Source organism: Sorex araneus, chromosome 1, assembly GCF_027595985.1.
Source record: "Sorex araneus isolate mSorAra2 chromosome 1, mSorAra2.pri, whole genome shotgun sequence".
Lineage (NCBI taxonomy): Eukaryota > Metazoa > Chordata > Mammalia > Eulipotyphla > Soricidae > Sorex > Sorex araneus.
The window spans coordinates 393,438,683-393,457,036 of NC_073302.1; the positions used below are offsets into that span (position 1 = coordinate 393,438,683).

At 36.0% G+C, this 18,354-nt stretch overlaps 1 protein-coding gene across 2 annotated transcripts in view; it reads left to right on the plus strand.

The window, feature by feature from the left end:
* Window positions 1–18,354, plus strand: part of ELAPOR2 (endosome-lysosome associated apoptosis and autophagy regulator family member 2) — a 173,074-nt gene that overhangs the window by 110,788 nt on the left and 43,932 nt on the right. For both annotated transcript variants that reach the window (XM_004602150.2, XM_055144169.1), the window contains 6 exons: window positions 3,057–3,237; window positions 4,970–5,098; window positions 11,890–11,980; window positions 13,395–13,497; window positions 16,568–16,705; window positions 18,081–18,344. In XM_004602150.2, the coding sequence (XP_004602207.2) occupies window positions 3,057–3,237; window positions 4,970–5,098; window positions 11,890–11,980; window positions 13,395–13,497; window positions 16,568–16,705; window positions 18,081–18,344 (906 nt within the window). The remainder of the gene's footprint in view (window positions 1–3,056; window positions 3,238–4,969; window positions 5,099–11,889; window positions 11,981–13,394; window positions 13,498–16,567; window positions 16,706–18,080; window positions 18,345–18,354) is intronic.

An 18,354-nucleotide genomic window follows, 5' to 3' on the forward strand; every position in this document is an offset into this window, starting at 1 on the left:
CCTGCACTCTGAGCCATCTGCTGCTAAGTTTCATTAATATTAATTATTATCTTTCTCTAGTCAGCCAGACATGGAAGCATCTGTCCCCGCTAGAAAGAGAGGCACAGATTCAGTCTGCCATGTGAATGGGAGACTTTGTAAACACAATTTCTACTAAAGAATACTTGGAAGTTGACTTCTAAATGTTTAAAGTGAACCACATGTTTAAAGTAGTTCATGCCCCCTTTGGATATTTACTGTACTCCAAAATCACAGGGTCAAAGTATATTTTCTTTTTGTTTCATTGTGGGCCCACATCAAACCATGCTCAGGGGCCTTTGGTGTATTGGAAAGCATGTACGCCAGCCCTTTGAAGCAATCTCCCCCACCTCTATATTTGCCTTTTAAAATTTATTTTTACCTTAAAAAGTGACTTTTCATGACTTGTGATATATAGCTTGCAGACAAATTATCTACCAGCTTAAACTCACTCACTTAAATTCATTTCAACTTCCCAAAAATATGTGGCGATTTCAGTGTGGCCTGCTGGTCAGTGCTCAACTCAGCACCATCCCTGTCTTATTTGGAAACCTACTAATAAGGCATCACTCAATAAAATTGTGTTACTATCAGATCAGCAAATTTGTGCAATGACTATGATTACAAATTTGATTTATAGATCTAAGACAAAATTTGAAGAGACAACTCCCAAATGTGATGATATGCTTAGATTCTCTGAATTTTATATTGCCTTTCTAATAATAATTGAAAGCCTTTTATGGAGACAGACCCTCATTGGTTTTTAGTTTTCAGTGATTTGGGATGCTGTAGCAGGAAGAGCCATCATTTTCCAGATGGTAAGAAAGGCAGATGGGTGAAGTGGCCAGTTAAAACTGTGCCATCATGCAGACCATAAAATCAAAGCAGAGAGAGTTGTAAAAAAAGGAAAAATATATGTGAAATATAAAGTAGCTGAGAGGTACAAGCTTACAATGTTGCAATTTCTGGCAGATACTTCTCTGGACTTAGTTACTAAAATACTAAAATACAGAAATCCAAAACTGTGCAGCTGCTAGTGCGGCCTCTCGATCTCATATCTCTTCATTCTCAGCAATGGAAAACTAATTATCAAATGCTTTCTTTCAGCAGGTTGACTTTAGGAGGGAGAAACTCCAAATCAATTTTAGTGAGTTTTTTGTTGAAATATTGAATGTAATCAAAGTAAAGTGAAAGAAAAAAAAAGGGAAAAAAAGGTTATTCATGTAATTCTGCCTGTATGTCTAGTTGTCCTTTTTCCTTTGATTTTGTTGTTGCGGGTGGCCATACCCAGTAGTACCAAGCAGGGCTTAGGGACCCCCTGCAGTGTTCAGGCCTGGTCGTGCAAGGGTATAAACTCAGGCTTCACACATGCCAGGCATGTGCTCTGTACTTGTGCCGCATCCTTGGCACCATGAGATACCTGGTTTTAAAATCATTTTTTTGGGGGGGTGTTTGGGTCACACCTGGCGATGCTCAGGGGTTACTCCTGGCTCTGCACTCAGGAATTACTCCTGGTGGTGCTCAGGGGACCATATGGGATTCTGGGAATTGAACCCGGGTTGGCCTCGTGCAAGGCAAACGCCCTACCTGCTATGCTATCGCTTCAGCCCCTTAAAATCATTTTAAAAAGTGAGTTTCTTCAGATAAGGTAATTTACTTTATTCCTAGGACACCAGTTGAGAATATAGTCAAAATTTTCTGTTAACTGGAAATAACTATAGTGATCCTTTTGGTTCTTCAGCTTCTATCTGGGGCTTATAATTATAGCTATGCCTTTTCTTCCATTTTTTGTTTTTTATTATTAAATTAAAAAAATTGAATCACTGTGAGATGCAGTTACAAAGCTTTTGTGATCCGGTTTCAATCATACAATGTTCCAACACCCACCCCTCTACCAGTGTACATTTCCCACCACCAACATCCCCATATCTCTCCTGCCACCTACAACTCCCTCTTTTACCCCTCTCTGCCCCCAGCCTGCACTAGGTACATGGAGGAAAACGTAGGCAGAACCCTTCATGACATTGAAGCTAAAGGCATCTTTAAAGATGAAACACCACTGACCAAGCAAGTGGAAGCAAAAATAAACAAATGGGGCTACATTGAGCTAAGAAGCTCTACACGTCAAAATGCCTTTAAAGGGAGAGAATATTTTCAGATATTATGCCTAACAAAGGAATCTTTCAGTCTCTTAAAAAAGAAGGTATAATTAATTTCTCTTTGCAGTTAGAATACAGATTTTTCACTAAGTCCATAATTTTTTTTTAAAAAATAAACTATGGCTAATACATTTAATGTTTCCAATTTCAAATGAAAATTGTACTATTACAACTTTTTGGGTTTGGCTGTTGTGGCTATTTTGTTACTTTTTTGTGGGGACTATGTTTGTACCCTTGAGAAGGGATGAAATATTAGATCTTAGAATACTTTTCCTTGAAGGACAAAGCTGTATTAATGTTTGTTCCACACAAGAGTCTCAAAGCCTCAGGATACAACATTTTACCTATAGCTCTTGTAGTCTAAGTTCAGGTTAATGGAAAACTCAGAAGGCAAATACCAGTATTTATGGAATAACAGATTTGAAATGTGAAGCTATTTGCACTGTCTAAAATAAATCTTTAATTTTGTGGTCATTGTGTGCAGAAATATGCACACAGTGTTGTGGGTTAGGGAAAGGAAAAGAGAAGCCAGGATCTGAAAATGATAGTGTCTACCTAGAAACTGACATCAAGGTGAAGAGTGAATAAAGGCTGAATCTTGCATTCTATAATTTAAGGAAGTTTTTAATGATGAGGAATATACTTTGCATGAAATAAGGCGGCTATTGCTAAGGGGCAAACAATTTAGAAATAATGGTCATTTTTCACCAAAGTTTCTGTTTTTCTTTTTGTTTCACTTATTGCTAATATTTTAAAATATCTTCAGCTGACCTTTTCATACAGTGCTTGGGCTTTTCCTAAGTTATCAGATGAATATTCCAGTTATGGGACGTTTAAAGCAAATATAGCATATTAAATGACTTGCAAGTTTTATTGCAGACACAGATCATGTACAAGTGGATAGAGCCCAAAATCTGCCGGGAGGATCTCACAGATGCTATTAGGTTGCCCCCTTCTGGAGAGAAGAAGGATTGTCCACCTTGCAACCCAGGATTTTATAACAATGGATCATCATCCTGTCATCCCTGCCCTCCCGGAATGTTTTCAGACGGAACAAAGGGTGAGGTGTTGGTCAGCAACGGAATCTTTGACACACTCCTTTTTTGACCTTGTTCTATTTTTTTTAAGAGAATTGTTCTTTAAAATCTATTTGTATTATTTTATAGGGACCAAAAGAGAGCTGAAAAATATGATAGAAGGAATTCTGATAGCACAGTGCCTTATTTCACATGTAAGAACAGCTCACCAGTGGCATTTGAAAATTTTATCTGTGTTATTAAGTGGGGGTATCTCTGCCTTTGGATATTTTTAAGAAAATTCTACTACATTAGGTGATAAAAGACAGGTGATTCTTTTCCACTGTGTGTCTACACTTATATTATTGCAAGCATAAGCTGTAACTGCTTTTAGTTTAGACTTGGAATAACAAGCCACATCTTGTGCTGCTAAAATTTCTCATTTTGATCAAAATTGTTCCTAAGAAGGTTTTTTTAGAATTTACGTATGAGAAAAGTACTTATCAAATAATAATAGAAAAATATTTATAGCGCTTACTTAAATTTTTAGTAGACAAATATCACATTTTAATTTTTAATTAAAATATTTTTCCCACTTTAAACACCATATTTTACTAAGTTGTTCATGATGTTTTGTTACAGACATTCAATATTGCAAACCAATCCCACCACCATGGTACACTGCATTTTAGTTGGAATTATTTTTAATTGAATAAAAGCATACCATATACTTACTATCCAAACCATTAAAAGATGGCATAGAAATGACTGGAGAGATTAATTTATGTAGGCTTGAATCCTCATTGTTCTAGGTACCATTAATGTGATATATCCACAGAAGTTTAAATTTCTGGAAATTTCAGTTTTTTCACATATTGATTGTAGTTTATTTATATGAATCATTATTGAGCAGGTTATATGAAAATGCTCCCAGATGTACTTTGGGAGCAGGAAGTTTTTACTGAATGAACATTTCCACTCCTGATCTCTTCTACTGCTGTTATAATACAAAGTATCTTGGTTAAATTCAAAAGGGCTTGGGAAAATATTTTTTACTTCAATGCTTCTGATGTTAATTTAATATCAGATTTGTTCATATACCTCTTTCCAATCCCCTCAACTCACAGTACCTTTTACAACATAACATTGAATTCCAGGTAATCTACCCATGATTTAGTAGTGTAATAGTCTGTGAGTTTCATGGCCATTAGGAAGGATAAAATATTTACTTAATTCACAAGGGTGATGAAACTAATTCTATCATTGTCTATCATTGTATGTAAGAGAATTTGTTCAGAATTACTCTTTTAGTAGAGGATATTAGCAATAATCCCCAAATGAAAGGGAAATTATTTTTAATGATTTTGCATTTTTCAGATAAGTCAGGCATACATGTGTATAATATATACAGAATTATATCCCTTCTAGATATCTTTATTTCCCCAAGATTTTTTTATTTAGTCATTTTAAGATAGACACTTACAAAGCTGTTCATCATTAGGTTTTAATCATACAGTGTTCCAACCATTCCTCCAACAGTGCAATTTCCTAGCACCAGTGTCCCCAGTTTCCCTCCCATCACCCCCTCCCACACCCCAGCCTGCCTCAATGGCATTTGTGCTCCAAATAGATTTTGAAACATTAGCTTTCAACAGAATTCCTTGTTCAGTATCTCTTTTTCTTCCTTCTCTCTCTAATAATTAAAGCTAGTAGCATTTAGAAGACAGAGTTTTCTAGAAGTTTGATGTAATTGTTTGCCCCACCTGTTTCCTGTAGAATGTAGACCATGTCCAGCAGGAACAGAGCCTGCTCTTGGATTTGAATATAAATGGTGGAACGTCCTTCCTGGGAACATGAAAACTTCATGCTTCAATGTTGGGAATTCAAAGTGTGATGGAATGAATGGTGAGTACAAAATCAACCTATCTGATGTATTTTTCCATCAGAGATTTTTGAACACAGCTTTCTGAGAGCCTGGAAACTATGGATACAGGGAACTTTAATCTGAACATTTGGTCACTTGCCCGATGTCTAGCCCTTACATAAAAATAGTAAATGTGATATCATAGTCATATAACTTCCCTATGTGAAAATGATTTTGCATACTTTGTAGCCTGCTTAGAAGTAGATATTGTGGATATAGTTGCTTATGGTTAAAAATACCTGAATATATTATTAAGGGAGTTGGTGAAATCTATAATCCATTTTAACTCTATATATTTATTTTTAGAACCCTATCCTCTTCCCTCTCAGTTCTCAGGGCTGAGGACCATGCTAGGCAATACTATGCCCAACTGTGTGAGCCTGATAGTTGGTTGCTTAGACCCAGAGACGTGGTGGTTCTGAGCTTGGTGTGCCAGAGTTCAAACTCTGGGTTTCCACATGCAAGACATGTGCTGTAGCTCTTGGAGTTATCACCCTATCCCTTTTGTATTTTGCCTTTAAGGGTATTCTGTGTGTATCATTGTGTATATGGGGGGGGGGTGGTAATTTGGTGGTTTGCTCAAAGTTTACTCCTGGATTTGTGCTCAGGGATAATTCTTGGCAGTGCTCAGGGAACCATATCTAGTGCTGAGGATCAAACCCGGGTTGGCCACTTGCAAGAGAGGTGTTCCTTATACTAACATTTTGATCTGGATTGATTTAGTTTGGTTCAGCACTGAACTATGGGATGAAATTAACATAACTCCTCCGGCTTGTGAAGTATAGGACTGTGCTCACAAAATATATGAACCCAAATTATAGTTAGCATGAAACTCTCACAGAATTTTATAGGACAATTGCTGAAGTTTATTTGCTCTAACACTTGAAAACAGTTATTTTTGGTCCCACCCTGTGGTGCTCAGGGCCTACTCCTGGCTTTGTAAAGTTCAGGGATTACTACTCCTAGCAGTGCTTGGGGGACCATATAGGGTACCAGGTATCAAACCTAGGCCATCCACCCACATGCAGAGTTAGTGCCTCACCCACTGTACTATCTTGCCAACCCATAATTGATCTCACAATTGAAATACTTTTAACAGCCTAGCACATAGTGGTTTTGTAATTCTTGTTAACTGAACGACAAAATTTTACTTATGTATTTTCAAACTTGATGCCAAGAGTAGGTTTTATAAATTCTAAGATTTTACTTCAAAATGCTTGTTTTACTTATTTAGCAATTTTACCAACATATTTTATCTTCATATTGTATTTGATTACTACTAAGAATGGTTTAAAAATTATGTGTCTTAAATACAAAACAAAACTAGGGCATAGGATATTTGGATATATGTGGACAGAGACTGACAAATAATATGTCCTTGAATAAGAACAACACAGATGAAAGAGGGTAAACCAAAGATTTAACTTTATTAAAATTATGGAAAATTATTTATTGACCAATATCTCACATCAAGGAATTTATTCTAACATTGTAGAAAAATTGAGAACTATGTTCCTAAAATATCCTATGATTAAGCGTAAGTTGAGGGGTCGACACTTATTGAAAAATAAGACTGGGAGGGCAAGACTACTGAGTCTTCAATGTGTGTGATTGTGTGTGTGTGTGTGTGTGTGTGACTTTTATATCCTCTAATAGAGGTAATCTGGAATTTTTATGATCTTATAGAGAAACTACTCCTAGTAAAACATAATAATAAAAATTAAATATGGTGGATATTTTTATGCCTGGGCAGTTTACTAACCAGCTTGAGAGAAATAGCACTCAAAAGAAGGGGATTTGAAACATGCTGGCCAGGGCCAGCCTGTCTCAGGAGATAGTCACCAAACATTGACGGTAGAGATGCTTTGAACAACTCAAATGTGTGTGACTTTGAAATTCATACACTTAGACTGAATTTTGCACATTTAAAGAACAGATATGTAGGAGTAAATCCTTATGTACTGGAAGTTTACCCAAGAGGCTTGGAAGTTGGAGACAAGTCCTATTTATTCATGAAGATGTTCATGGCACATTATTTATGACAACAAAAATTCAATAGAGTAAGTCTTCATTGCCTGTGATAAGTTCTTGGCAACTGGGACTTTAAGCAAAATCATGTATAGCAAAGCAAATTTTACCATAAGCTTGTTGATATAAATTTCTATGAAATATAGCTGATCATAAAATATTATCAGAATTCTAAGTAAAAATCCCATATAATCCTAATATTAAATAATTTGTACTAATCCATCCAGTATGTCAAAAATATACACATCACTGTCACTGTCACTGTCATCCTATTGCTCATCGATTTGCTCGAGTGGACAGCAGTAACGTCTCCATCGTGAGACTTGTTGTTACTATTTTTGGCATATTGGATATGCCACGGGTAGCTTGCCAGGCTCTGTATTGGGGGCGAGATACTCTTGGTAGCTTGCCAGACTCCCCGAGATGGGCAGAGGAATCGAACCCAGGTCAGCCGCATGCAAGGCAAATGCCCTGCCGCTGTGCTATTGCTCCAGCCCATATATACATCAAATGACAATATAAAGAAATACTCTAAATGTCAACAGTACTTTTTTCTCTAGATAATGGATTGTAGTTAATTTTATTTTTCATTTTTATAGTTTCCCGTAACTTTCTAAGCTTTATTATAGATATAACTTATAAAAACAAGATAAAATAAATACAAATAATATTTGGAAATGTGGACTTATTCTATGAGGGAAAATTATAAAATTGCAGGTGTTTTATAAAACCATATGTGGACCAAGACTAGAAAGGAAAAATAAAAACAAATCATTAGGCCAACAGGTTAGAAATAAATATTTTGAGATCAATATTTTGTCAACACTTTTCTATGTCCTTTGTATGACCAAGAATAGATTAAAATGACAGGAAGAGCTCCCTAAAAGGCAGCATTTCCCAGGTTTCTACTTACTTCAGTACTTTCTACTTTCACATCTCTGTTTTAATATCCTTGGACTGTACTTTCCAATATAAAAGCCATTATACTGGATAGTACACAGTGGCCCTTGTAGTTGAAATATATTGGTTTTGACTTGAGGTTTGCTAAACGGATTATTTTCAGGTTTGCTATGGAAGAAGAAAAAAGTCTAATAATTTTTTATGTTGATTATAAGGCAGCATGATAACATTTGGGGTATTTTGAATTAAATAAAATGTATTGAAATTCTTGTCACCTTTTACTTTTAATGTTTTAAAATGTAACCATTAAAATACCTAAACTGACATTGTGGATACCTATTTTTCTTGGACTATGATAGTCTATACTTATGATATGTAGATAGTTCTCAGCCCTTCAATTTATTTTTAAAGATATTGTCTTCCTCTTCATCATTCTGGATGAATGTTTCCACAGAAGCTTTCCTCACATATTGCATCTGGAATTCTATTCCTAGCATTGTAAAACAATGCGCCCTCTTATTATCTCAAGTATCTTTCCTGATAAGATTAGTATGAGTGCACTAATTCCCAAGGCTTACTGAAACAATAGACCACAAAATTGGTGGCAGAAAACAAGAACAAATTATTTTATTACAGTTTTAGATCATAGAATCAGGGTGTTGGCAAGGAGATAAACCTTCCAAAATGTCTATGGGAAATTATTTTCTTGCATCTTTTTGCTTTTGATAGCTCCAGATATTTCTTAGTTTATGGCAACATAACTTTAGTCTGTTTCCATGTTTGTTCACATGACCATCTTCTTGTGTGTCTTTGTCTTCATATGTGTTTACAAATCTTATTCTTCTCGTTAATTCAATCTTAATTTGATTATATGTGCAGACTTTATTTCCAAATAAGTTTCATTTACTGATTCTCGGGTTTAGGACTTCAACATATTTTTTGTATGTTTGTGGGTCACACCTAGCTGTTCTCAGGGCTTACTCCTGGCTCTTCACTCAGGGTTTATTCCTGGTGGGGGTTGGGGAGCCATATGTGGTACCAGGGATGGAACCCAGATTGGCCACGTGCAAGGCAAGAGCCCTACCAGTTAGCAATAGCCCAGTCTACTATTTCTCCAGCTCTGAATATATGTTTTATGGAAGACACAAGTCAACAATGAAAAGTGAACAAATATGAAAAAAAATGTTTATTTTACAAGGATCTAAGTTCCTCCTTCCAGTCCATATGTTTTTCTAGGCCTTCTCTGATACCTTGTCGTCCTCATAACCTTTCTGAACACTAGAAAGTGATTTTAGAAAAACATTTGAAAATATTTTTCTTAGTTGGATTTCCTTCATGTGACAATACACATATTTTACACCATTGCAAGTTTGTAATCTCCTGAAACCTAAATGCTTTTAACAATATTTTCACTGTAGTCTGGGCCCTGCTTGTTCTATTGACCAAGTTTATTTTATTCTTAGTATTTGGCATTAATAGTTATTTTTCTTTCCTACCAAATGAGCCTTTTAATAACAGAATAACTGGTAATAATTCTCTCATAAGAAATTAAATTATCACATTATTTTTGTGATTACCTTGTGTTTATTCAGCAGATCATCTTGCTATTAATTGATGTTTAATAACATTAAACAATAGGTCAAACACCAATTTAGCAATACTAGTTATACCTTCCTCAGTTTCTTTGATATACTCTTGAAGCATCAGATTTTCTTTTGGAGGTGTTTATGTCAGTGCTAAGCCATTAGCAATAAAAACTTGCCTGACTTTGGGGCTGGAGTAATAGCACAGCGGGTAGGGCGTTTGCCTTGCACATGGCCGACCCGGGTTCGATTCCCAGCATCCCATATGGTCCCCTGAGCACCACCAGGGGTAATTCCTGAGTGCAGAGCCAGGAGTGATCCCTGTGCATCGCTGGGTGTGACCCAAAAAGAAAGAAAAAAAAACGTACCTGACTTTGTGTGGGATATTTTTCCTTTTCTCATTTCACCATGGAGTTTTCATTTTATAGTGTGTTGGGTGTTTCTTTGTAGGGGACAGGGTCCCTTCACCTTCTGTGCAGCTTCATTAGCCTGTTGTCCTGTTGTAGGTTGTTAACATGTGCCCGTGTCTTATGTTTTACTGACCCCTCAGTAATAGTGGACAGATTCTTGACTTCCAGTCCTAGTGCATATTATGGTTCTCATCACTTACTAAACAAGTGAAGTTACCATTTGAGTAAACAAGTAACTAAAAGAAGAACTTAAATGAGAAAATGATGGTATAGCAAACTGAAGGAAATAACTGAATCCCCTTTCTTCTTTATTAAGTAATTTAAAGCTTCTATTTCTTGTTGGTTACCTAAAAACTAGGATTTTCCATCCAAACATAAGTAAATATGTTTTAATTTTATAAAACTTTACCTTGTTGAGAAAACTATTATTAGTTTCCCCATTAAATAATTTTTATGAGAGCAGATGCATTATGGGGAGAAATGGAAGGGAGTGAAGATTGTTCAAGAGGTGGTATAAGGACAGTGGGGAAGGGTCATGGGCACTGAAGTGCCCATGAGGATGTTCAGGAACTTTGTACATAAATACTCTAAACTTTATTATTGTCAACATATTAACTAAACGGTAATTCATTTTTTTTAATTTTTATTTTTTAATTGAATCACCATGAAGAAAGTTACAAAGCTTTCAGATTTAAGTCTCAGTCATGCAATGATCAAACCCCCATCCCTTCACTAATGCCCATGTTCCACCACCAAGAACCCCAGTATACACCCCTCCCACCCCTACCACCTGAGTGGCTAATGATCTTCACTTTATTCTCTCTATACTTTGAATACATTCAATATTTCAACAGAAAACTCACTATTATTATTTGGAATTTCCCCCCAACCATCAAACTTGCTGAAAAGGCATCATTTGATAGTTTGTTTTCCACTGTATTGCGGCCATGTGGTTTTGGATTTCTGATATTTTAATAATTAAGTCCAGAGAGATTTCTGCCAGAAGTTGCCGAAAGAAAAAGCCGAGAGAGAAAAAACTTTCTCCTCCAGGGGTGGCATGGGGTTGTAGCTCAGTTCACAGTCTAGATGCATTTCTGTAAGAAGCTTCTGGGTGCCAAAAGTGGTTAGTAGGTCTCCAGGATCATAGTCTTTTAGGAGCAGAGGAACCATTTCATGTGTGGCTGCTCCTGATCTTATCTGGGTGGAGAACCATTTTTTTTCCTCTTTGGTTCACACCTGGTGGTTCACAGGGGTTACTCCTGGCTCGTGCACTCAGGAATTGCTCCTGGTTGTGCTTGGGGGACCATATAGGATGCTGGGAATTGAACCTATGGCAAACCTAAGGCAAACGCCCTACCCACTGTTCTGTCACTCCAGCCCCTATAATACATTTTTTAAAAGAGAAAGCATATATGCATTACTTGATTATTTCTGGAGAATCACATGGAGTTTCTTTATTTTCATCTAGCTTACATGCATACAATTTGCAGCTGTAATTTAAAAATAGCAAAATCTTTTGGGGCTATGTAGATCAGTGATAGAGTATGTGCCTAGAATATATTCTGAAGTAGATTAAGCCCCACTCAAAACTTAAAAGAATGAAGTAGTAAAAGCTTTTGAAATATTTCTAGCTTTGAACTTAAACCCTCCTCCTTCTCCTTCTAAGACCGTGGACTGGGCACTTGCCTCTCCTGTGGCAATTCTGGTAGAATTCTCAGCATCCTATAAGATCCCCTGAGCGGTGGCAGGAATGATCCCTGAGCACACCATGGGTGTGGCCCTCCAAAGATAGATAAAATATTGTTAGAAATGAACTTTTTACTCATTAAGATTTTTTTTAATCATTTGCAGGTTGGGAGGTAGCTGGAGATCATATCCGGAGTGGGGCTGGAGGTTCGGATAATGATTATCTGATCTTAAACTTGCATATCCCAGGATTTAAGTAAGAAAAACCAATTCTCTCCTATCTTAGCATATTTCCATAAAGAAGTAAAGTGACTTGTTTTCATAAAATTATTAATGTTATCACATATTTTATAAATTAACAATTATAGGATACTTATGAATATATAGAAGATAAGTGATTGGGAATCTTTTATTGTTAGTTTGTATTACAGGGATGGATTTGAAAGTTTTGTTTTTGTTTTGTTCTGTTTTTGGGCTACACTTGGCAAAATTCAGGGTTTACGCTTGGTGGTGCTTGAGAGACCATATGGGGTCTGGTTCCTGGTTGGCTGCCTGCAAAGAAAATTCCCTACCTGCTGTACTATTGCTCTGGCCCCATTAATAATTCTATTACTGGTTTTTGTTATATTATCTATCATAGTTTTTAATCACTGTATCACTGTCATCCCGTTGATCATCGATTTGCTTGAGTGGGCCCAGTAATGTCTCCATTCATCCTAGCCCTGAGATTTTAGCAGCCTCTCTTTACTGGTTCTTCTTAATGGTACCACATTAGAGGCTCTTTAGGCTCAGGGGAATGAGACCCATCATTGTTACTGTATTTGGCATATGAATATACCATGGGGAACTTTCTGGGCTCTCCCCAGTGAGGGCAGTAAACTCTTGGTAGCTTGCCAGGTTCTCCAAGAGGGAGAACTAGGCTATCAGAGCTTGATAGGCTTCCAGGAGCTTGATTGTATAGTGTCTGGATGTTGGCCATTGATGGGATTTCACTGGGTGTGACTGCCTAGCTACTGGAAAATGGGGAATCTGGGTAGAAGAGGCCCAGTCCCGATTTATTATTATAATAACAATAATAATAGACAATGGTCTGATTATTAGATAATAATCTGATTATTATATAATAACCATATTATATAATTAGATAATATAACAATTATATAATATTAGATATTATTAGATAATGATTAACTATTATAGCTTTTAATAATTTACTAAAATATTACCTATTAGTTTTTAAAATAAAAATTTAAATAATAGCTCAGATCTTGAATACTAAATAAAGAGATCTTAGTTCAACTTATTTGCAGAAATATCTTTTCATTTATGTATTTTGTTATTTCTAAGGTGGCAAGAAAATTTTAATTCCATTATTCTAGTCCCCCAGTTGAAATATGCTTGCTTGAGTCTTTTTCTTACAATGAGTAATAGAATTTATGCATGGAGATCAAGGTAGATTTCTATGATTTGTAGACTCCAGATTAGGAAAAAGAGTATGACCATGAAGAAATTGAATGACAAAGGATCTGGGGTCGGTAGGGGTCTGAGAAATAAGTTATATGAAAGGAAGAGTATGACTCTTAGTTTAATGAGGATTGGGAATTACAGTTTTGTTCTAGATTGTGTTTAGAGACAACTGTTAACTATTGGCATCTTAATCTGTCTGACAGACCTCCAACATCTATGACTGGAGCCATGGGTTCTGAACTAGGAAGAATAACATTTGTGTTTGAGACACTCTGTTCTGCAGACTGTGTTCTATACTTCATGGTGGTGAGTGAAAAGTGACCTTCAAAGACAGATTTGTAAGCTTAGCATTCATTCAAATGTGAATTTATGTCAGTGTGGGCAAGTCATTGGAATTGGAGACTATAATTGAGCTTACACTGGGGGGGGTGGATTTTGGCAGGGGACCTTGGAACACTGATGGGAGCAAGCAGACTCTCTTGATGGTGATGGGTGTGGTATTTGGATGATGTATGCATGCAGGTTATAAATAACAGTATTATAAATCCAGGTTCTCAATCAATTGATTTATAAAACAAACCATGGGTAAAGAATCTCATTCATTCTCCCAGTTGCCGAATTAGGCAGTGAATTCTACAAAGAAAGGATTCATTCAGGGGAGAGCTGAGCAAAGGGTCTCAAGTAGCTGAGAAAAGCCAGGGAATATCATCTGGTAGATTTTTCTTTATACAAATATACTACCACAGAACGAAAATTTTCCCTTTGTATCCATCCATCCATTTAAGCCCCAAGGGTAGAGAGAAACATAAAGTAGTGAAGGCAGAAATAATGGAAGTGTCAAGCATTGGGACGAGAGAGAACTCTTTTAAATTGGATCAATGTCAGACAAGGAACTATGCTATGTATCTGTGATAATTTCACCCTTTTTACCTAGATCTCATGGAAATCTCAAATGTTAGTTTGAAAAAATAGCAACACAAAATTTACTAAGACTTTTTATATGTATAAGAACGATGTTCGTTTGGGGGCTGGAGCAATAGCACAACAGGCAGGGCGTTTGCCTTGCACGAGGCCAAGCCGGGATCGATTCCCAGCATCCCATATGGTCACCTAAGCATCACCAGGGTGATTCTTGAGTGCAGGGCTAGGAGTAACCCCTTTGCATCGCCAGGTGTGACCCAAAAAAGAAAAAAAAGGATATTGGTTTTAATATCATAATTAATTTTTAACATATAATCAGTGCATTTATAGATATACTTTGCTTTTGTTCTCTTTTTGAAGATACTTCTATAACTACTAATACTATCCATTTCCTATATGATATCTAAGATATAGATTTAAACATTTAGCTGTGATTACAAATGGTTTAAATGAAAACAGACTTTTTTTCTCCCCAGGAAAAAATTGACTCACAGTTTTCTCCCATCCATTCATTTCTTCATTCTCTCTCTCATCCTTGCTGCTCTGAAAATGACCTTATAAATATGCACAAATAGCAGACACATCACACACACAAATAGTAGATAAATCAATGACATGAGTCTTAATGGCATTCTTTTTTTTAACTGCTTAATTTCAGTGGTCCCTGGAATAGAATCACTAGCATTATCTGGGATCTCTTTCAAATGTTCATTTCTAGACACTTCCTAGATAACTGAAGGGGAAATTCTGGAATAGGTCCATTATTTTAACAAACTTTGTGATTGGTTCTCTTAGCTAGTAATTTGAGAACCAGTGGCCTATGAGGCCTATGAACATACTTAAAAATTCCTTCGTATGGCATTTTTGAGCTTTTTGTACTTTACCTCTCGTCTGGTCTCAGTACTATTCTTTCTATTTACAGTTTATTAGATGACTTGAGTTTCTTGTGAAACATCCTGTGATTTTCCCATTTCTCATACTTTATAATGACTTTCTTATTCCTCCCTTTGTCTTGTGAACTGCCTTTCAAACTTCAGGAGCAGCTCAAACCACTTTTCAGGGAAGTTTTTATTTTGTAGACAAAGTTTACCCTTCTATCCAGTGTGCTCCTAAAGCTCTTTGAAAGACCATATTTTAATTATGTAAATGTATTCATGATTTTTTTCCTCTTTAATTCCATCAGATAAGTTGTTTGGGTGTATCAGTATTAAGTTTCTAGTTCATTGCAGAATATGTTCATTTTTTTCCTCTGTGTGATTTGTTCTCCTAAAGGATATTTTTTGAGATGTCAATTAGATATTAAATTGTATTTAATTCTAATTAAAGTAGTACTAAAATGCTTTGAAAACCATGTAGAGTTTTCAAATTAGGTGGTATTATTTGAAATACTCCAGTAAATTTTGTTTATTATTAAACACTTAGTGAGACATGTTTAACGAAAGACTGCTTGTATAATATGAGTTCCTTATGGAAAGTAGGAACTGTATGACAAGTATGACAGTTTGATTACTTGGTCATGTGGGAATTTATGATTTATGAAATATACCTTCTGTATTCCTCTCTGTGGCATAAATTCTTTATAGCAGAATATATAGCTTTATAGCAATATATATAATTCTATATATATTATATATATAACTCTAGTTACATCATAGGAGTAGAAAGAGAAAAGGTCCGTTTTAAACTCATGACACTGTCTAGCCAGGATCCCAGGTATTTGATGGAAACCCATCCAAGATCTTAAGTTATCAGGATTTTCCGAGGAAGGATTAATTTACAATTTCAGAATTGAGCTTGGCTTTCACTTAAATTAGATGTATATTATTTTATTCACCTTGTATCTTATTTCATTTTGAGTCATGTTACATTTGTGACAATGTCACATTTATGTGATACTGTAAATACTGTAAGAAAATCAGAAAGAAAACATTACATCTTGGGAGTTCAAGTATTAGCAAAGAATTATTTTAAGAACATAAATATTCTGATGAATCTGCTCTTGGAGCATTCTGGTTGTTTTCAAGAGTAACTCGGGGCTAGTTTAGACTTTCTGTATAAAAACTGCCTATCAGAACCTGTGAAGTATAAAGAAATGAAAAGCTTTGCTGTTCTAAGACCCTTGAAGTTTACTATGAGAAGTCTGGGGGATTATGTTTCCCTTTTTAAGTATATTTCACAAACTAGACACATACACAAACTCCCTCAAGGTCTCTATGAATTGAGACCTCTTTCGGGTTGACTTTAAGGTTGATGATATATTGTAATTTGTTAACCAGTGAATGTTCCTGCAGACTCAAAGGGAAGTATTAAGAACTCTATAGAGTTACATGCTCTGCAGATAAATGTTCACCAGCCTTACAGAGTTTAGTGTAAAGACAAAATCGTATTTGTGATATGTACACATGGATATTGCTACTACGTTTGTGTTTAATGTGTATTTAAAAATGTATTTTAGGATATCAATAGAAAAAGTACCAACGTGGTGGAATCATGGGGTGGAACGAAAGAAAAACAAGCTTATACCCACGTCATCTTTAAGAATGCAACATTCACATTTACATGGGCCTTCCAGAGAACTAATCAGGGTCAAGATGTAAGTTAAGTTCCAAGGATTTTAAAAAAACCAAACTAATTGCTAAAATATCCCAGTAGATATTTTTACTGATATCAGTTATTTGGTTATTAAATAGATAAGTATAAAAATGATATTTTTTTAAATTAAGAATGATGACCTGGCATAACAATATATCTTTGAATTATTTTGTGTGCTGGACAAATGTTTCTAGAAGCTTAAGAGAAAGATAACTTAATTGCTATTAGAAAACTTGTGTCACTTCCTGAGACTTGGGAAATTGACAAATTCTCTTCTGAATGATCTAACATGTCTGGGAGCCATTAAGTGTGATTTATTATTTTATTATAGTACTTTACCCTTTTACAACCTGGAGAGGGTGCTTGTATATATAATTGGGTTGACACACAATTTTTTTTAGTGTCCCTGCTGTAGTATAACTTAAACTCCCCTAAGTAAGTGCCATAATATGTTTCATGGGGTTGTTATTTTTGTGGATCTCTATAGCGGTGAGACAAAGTAAAGCATTTGTTCAAAGGCTGCCTTAAAGCTGTGGTGGCCAATGTGGAGCCACCATAACCTTCTATTCAGGTGTTCCCTGTGGAGCCTATTCTCCAGATTTTACTTGACTATAATTATTTCATGCGTGTCTTCAGCTAATCACAGTATGGGGCATGAACATGCAATGGAATCCTGTCTCCCCCTTGTCTTCCTTTTTCTTTGCCTTAGACAGCAAGCCTTAAGCAGTCTGTGTTATAATGCTACACTGTAACAATAGTGACACCTACTGCTACCTGAAAACTGGATTTTCATGGACTCACTCAAGAGAATGAGAAGTATAAGACCTAGGTTTCTGCTCTTTAGCTACATCCTCTAAACAGAAATTAGAATGTATAGCTTAGGAAAAGGGTTCCAGAGGGAAAGGAAGGTCCCAAGAAACTGGAATGACTGTATTTCACTGTTTGGGTAAGGACCTGAGTCCTCATATTCCAAGACTCTCTAATCCCGTGTCCAATGTGACATCCTGCCACACTGTCAACATCCCATTGTATCACTAGATTTATGTTTCTATATGAAAACAATGAGGGGAGATGAAATTTCTTCTTCATTATGTCACATCAATCCTTCCGAATGTAAAGTCCATAAGTATCTCTTAATTTATAATACTTATGACAGGATAATAGTGGCAGCACTCCTGGAACTCTATTATTATGGAAATTTGCTAGTAATGTTAAAATTAAAAGTTGAAAAAACAAAACAGTAAAGGAGTGATATTAATAATTGTCGATTGTAAGCTATTAGTCTGTAACACTTTTTTTTTGTGATATCGATATGATACAATCTACTTAAGGAACTAAGTCCCAAAACAGAAGTCATTATTCTCTTTTCTTTTTAGAATAGACGGTTCATCAATGATGTGGTGAAGATTTATTCTATCACTGCCACTAATGCAGTCGACGGGGTGGCATCCTCATGCCGTGCCTGTGCTCTTGGCTCTGCACAGTCGGCCTCGTCGTGTGTCCCCTGCCCCCCAGGCCACTACATTGAGAAAGAAACCAACCAGTGCAAAGAATGTCTACCAGATACCTACCTGTCTGTGCATCAGGTCTATGGCAAGGAGGCTTGTATTCCATGTGGGCCTGGGAGTAGAAGCACTCAGGTAATCGTGT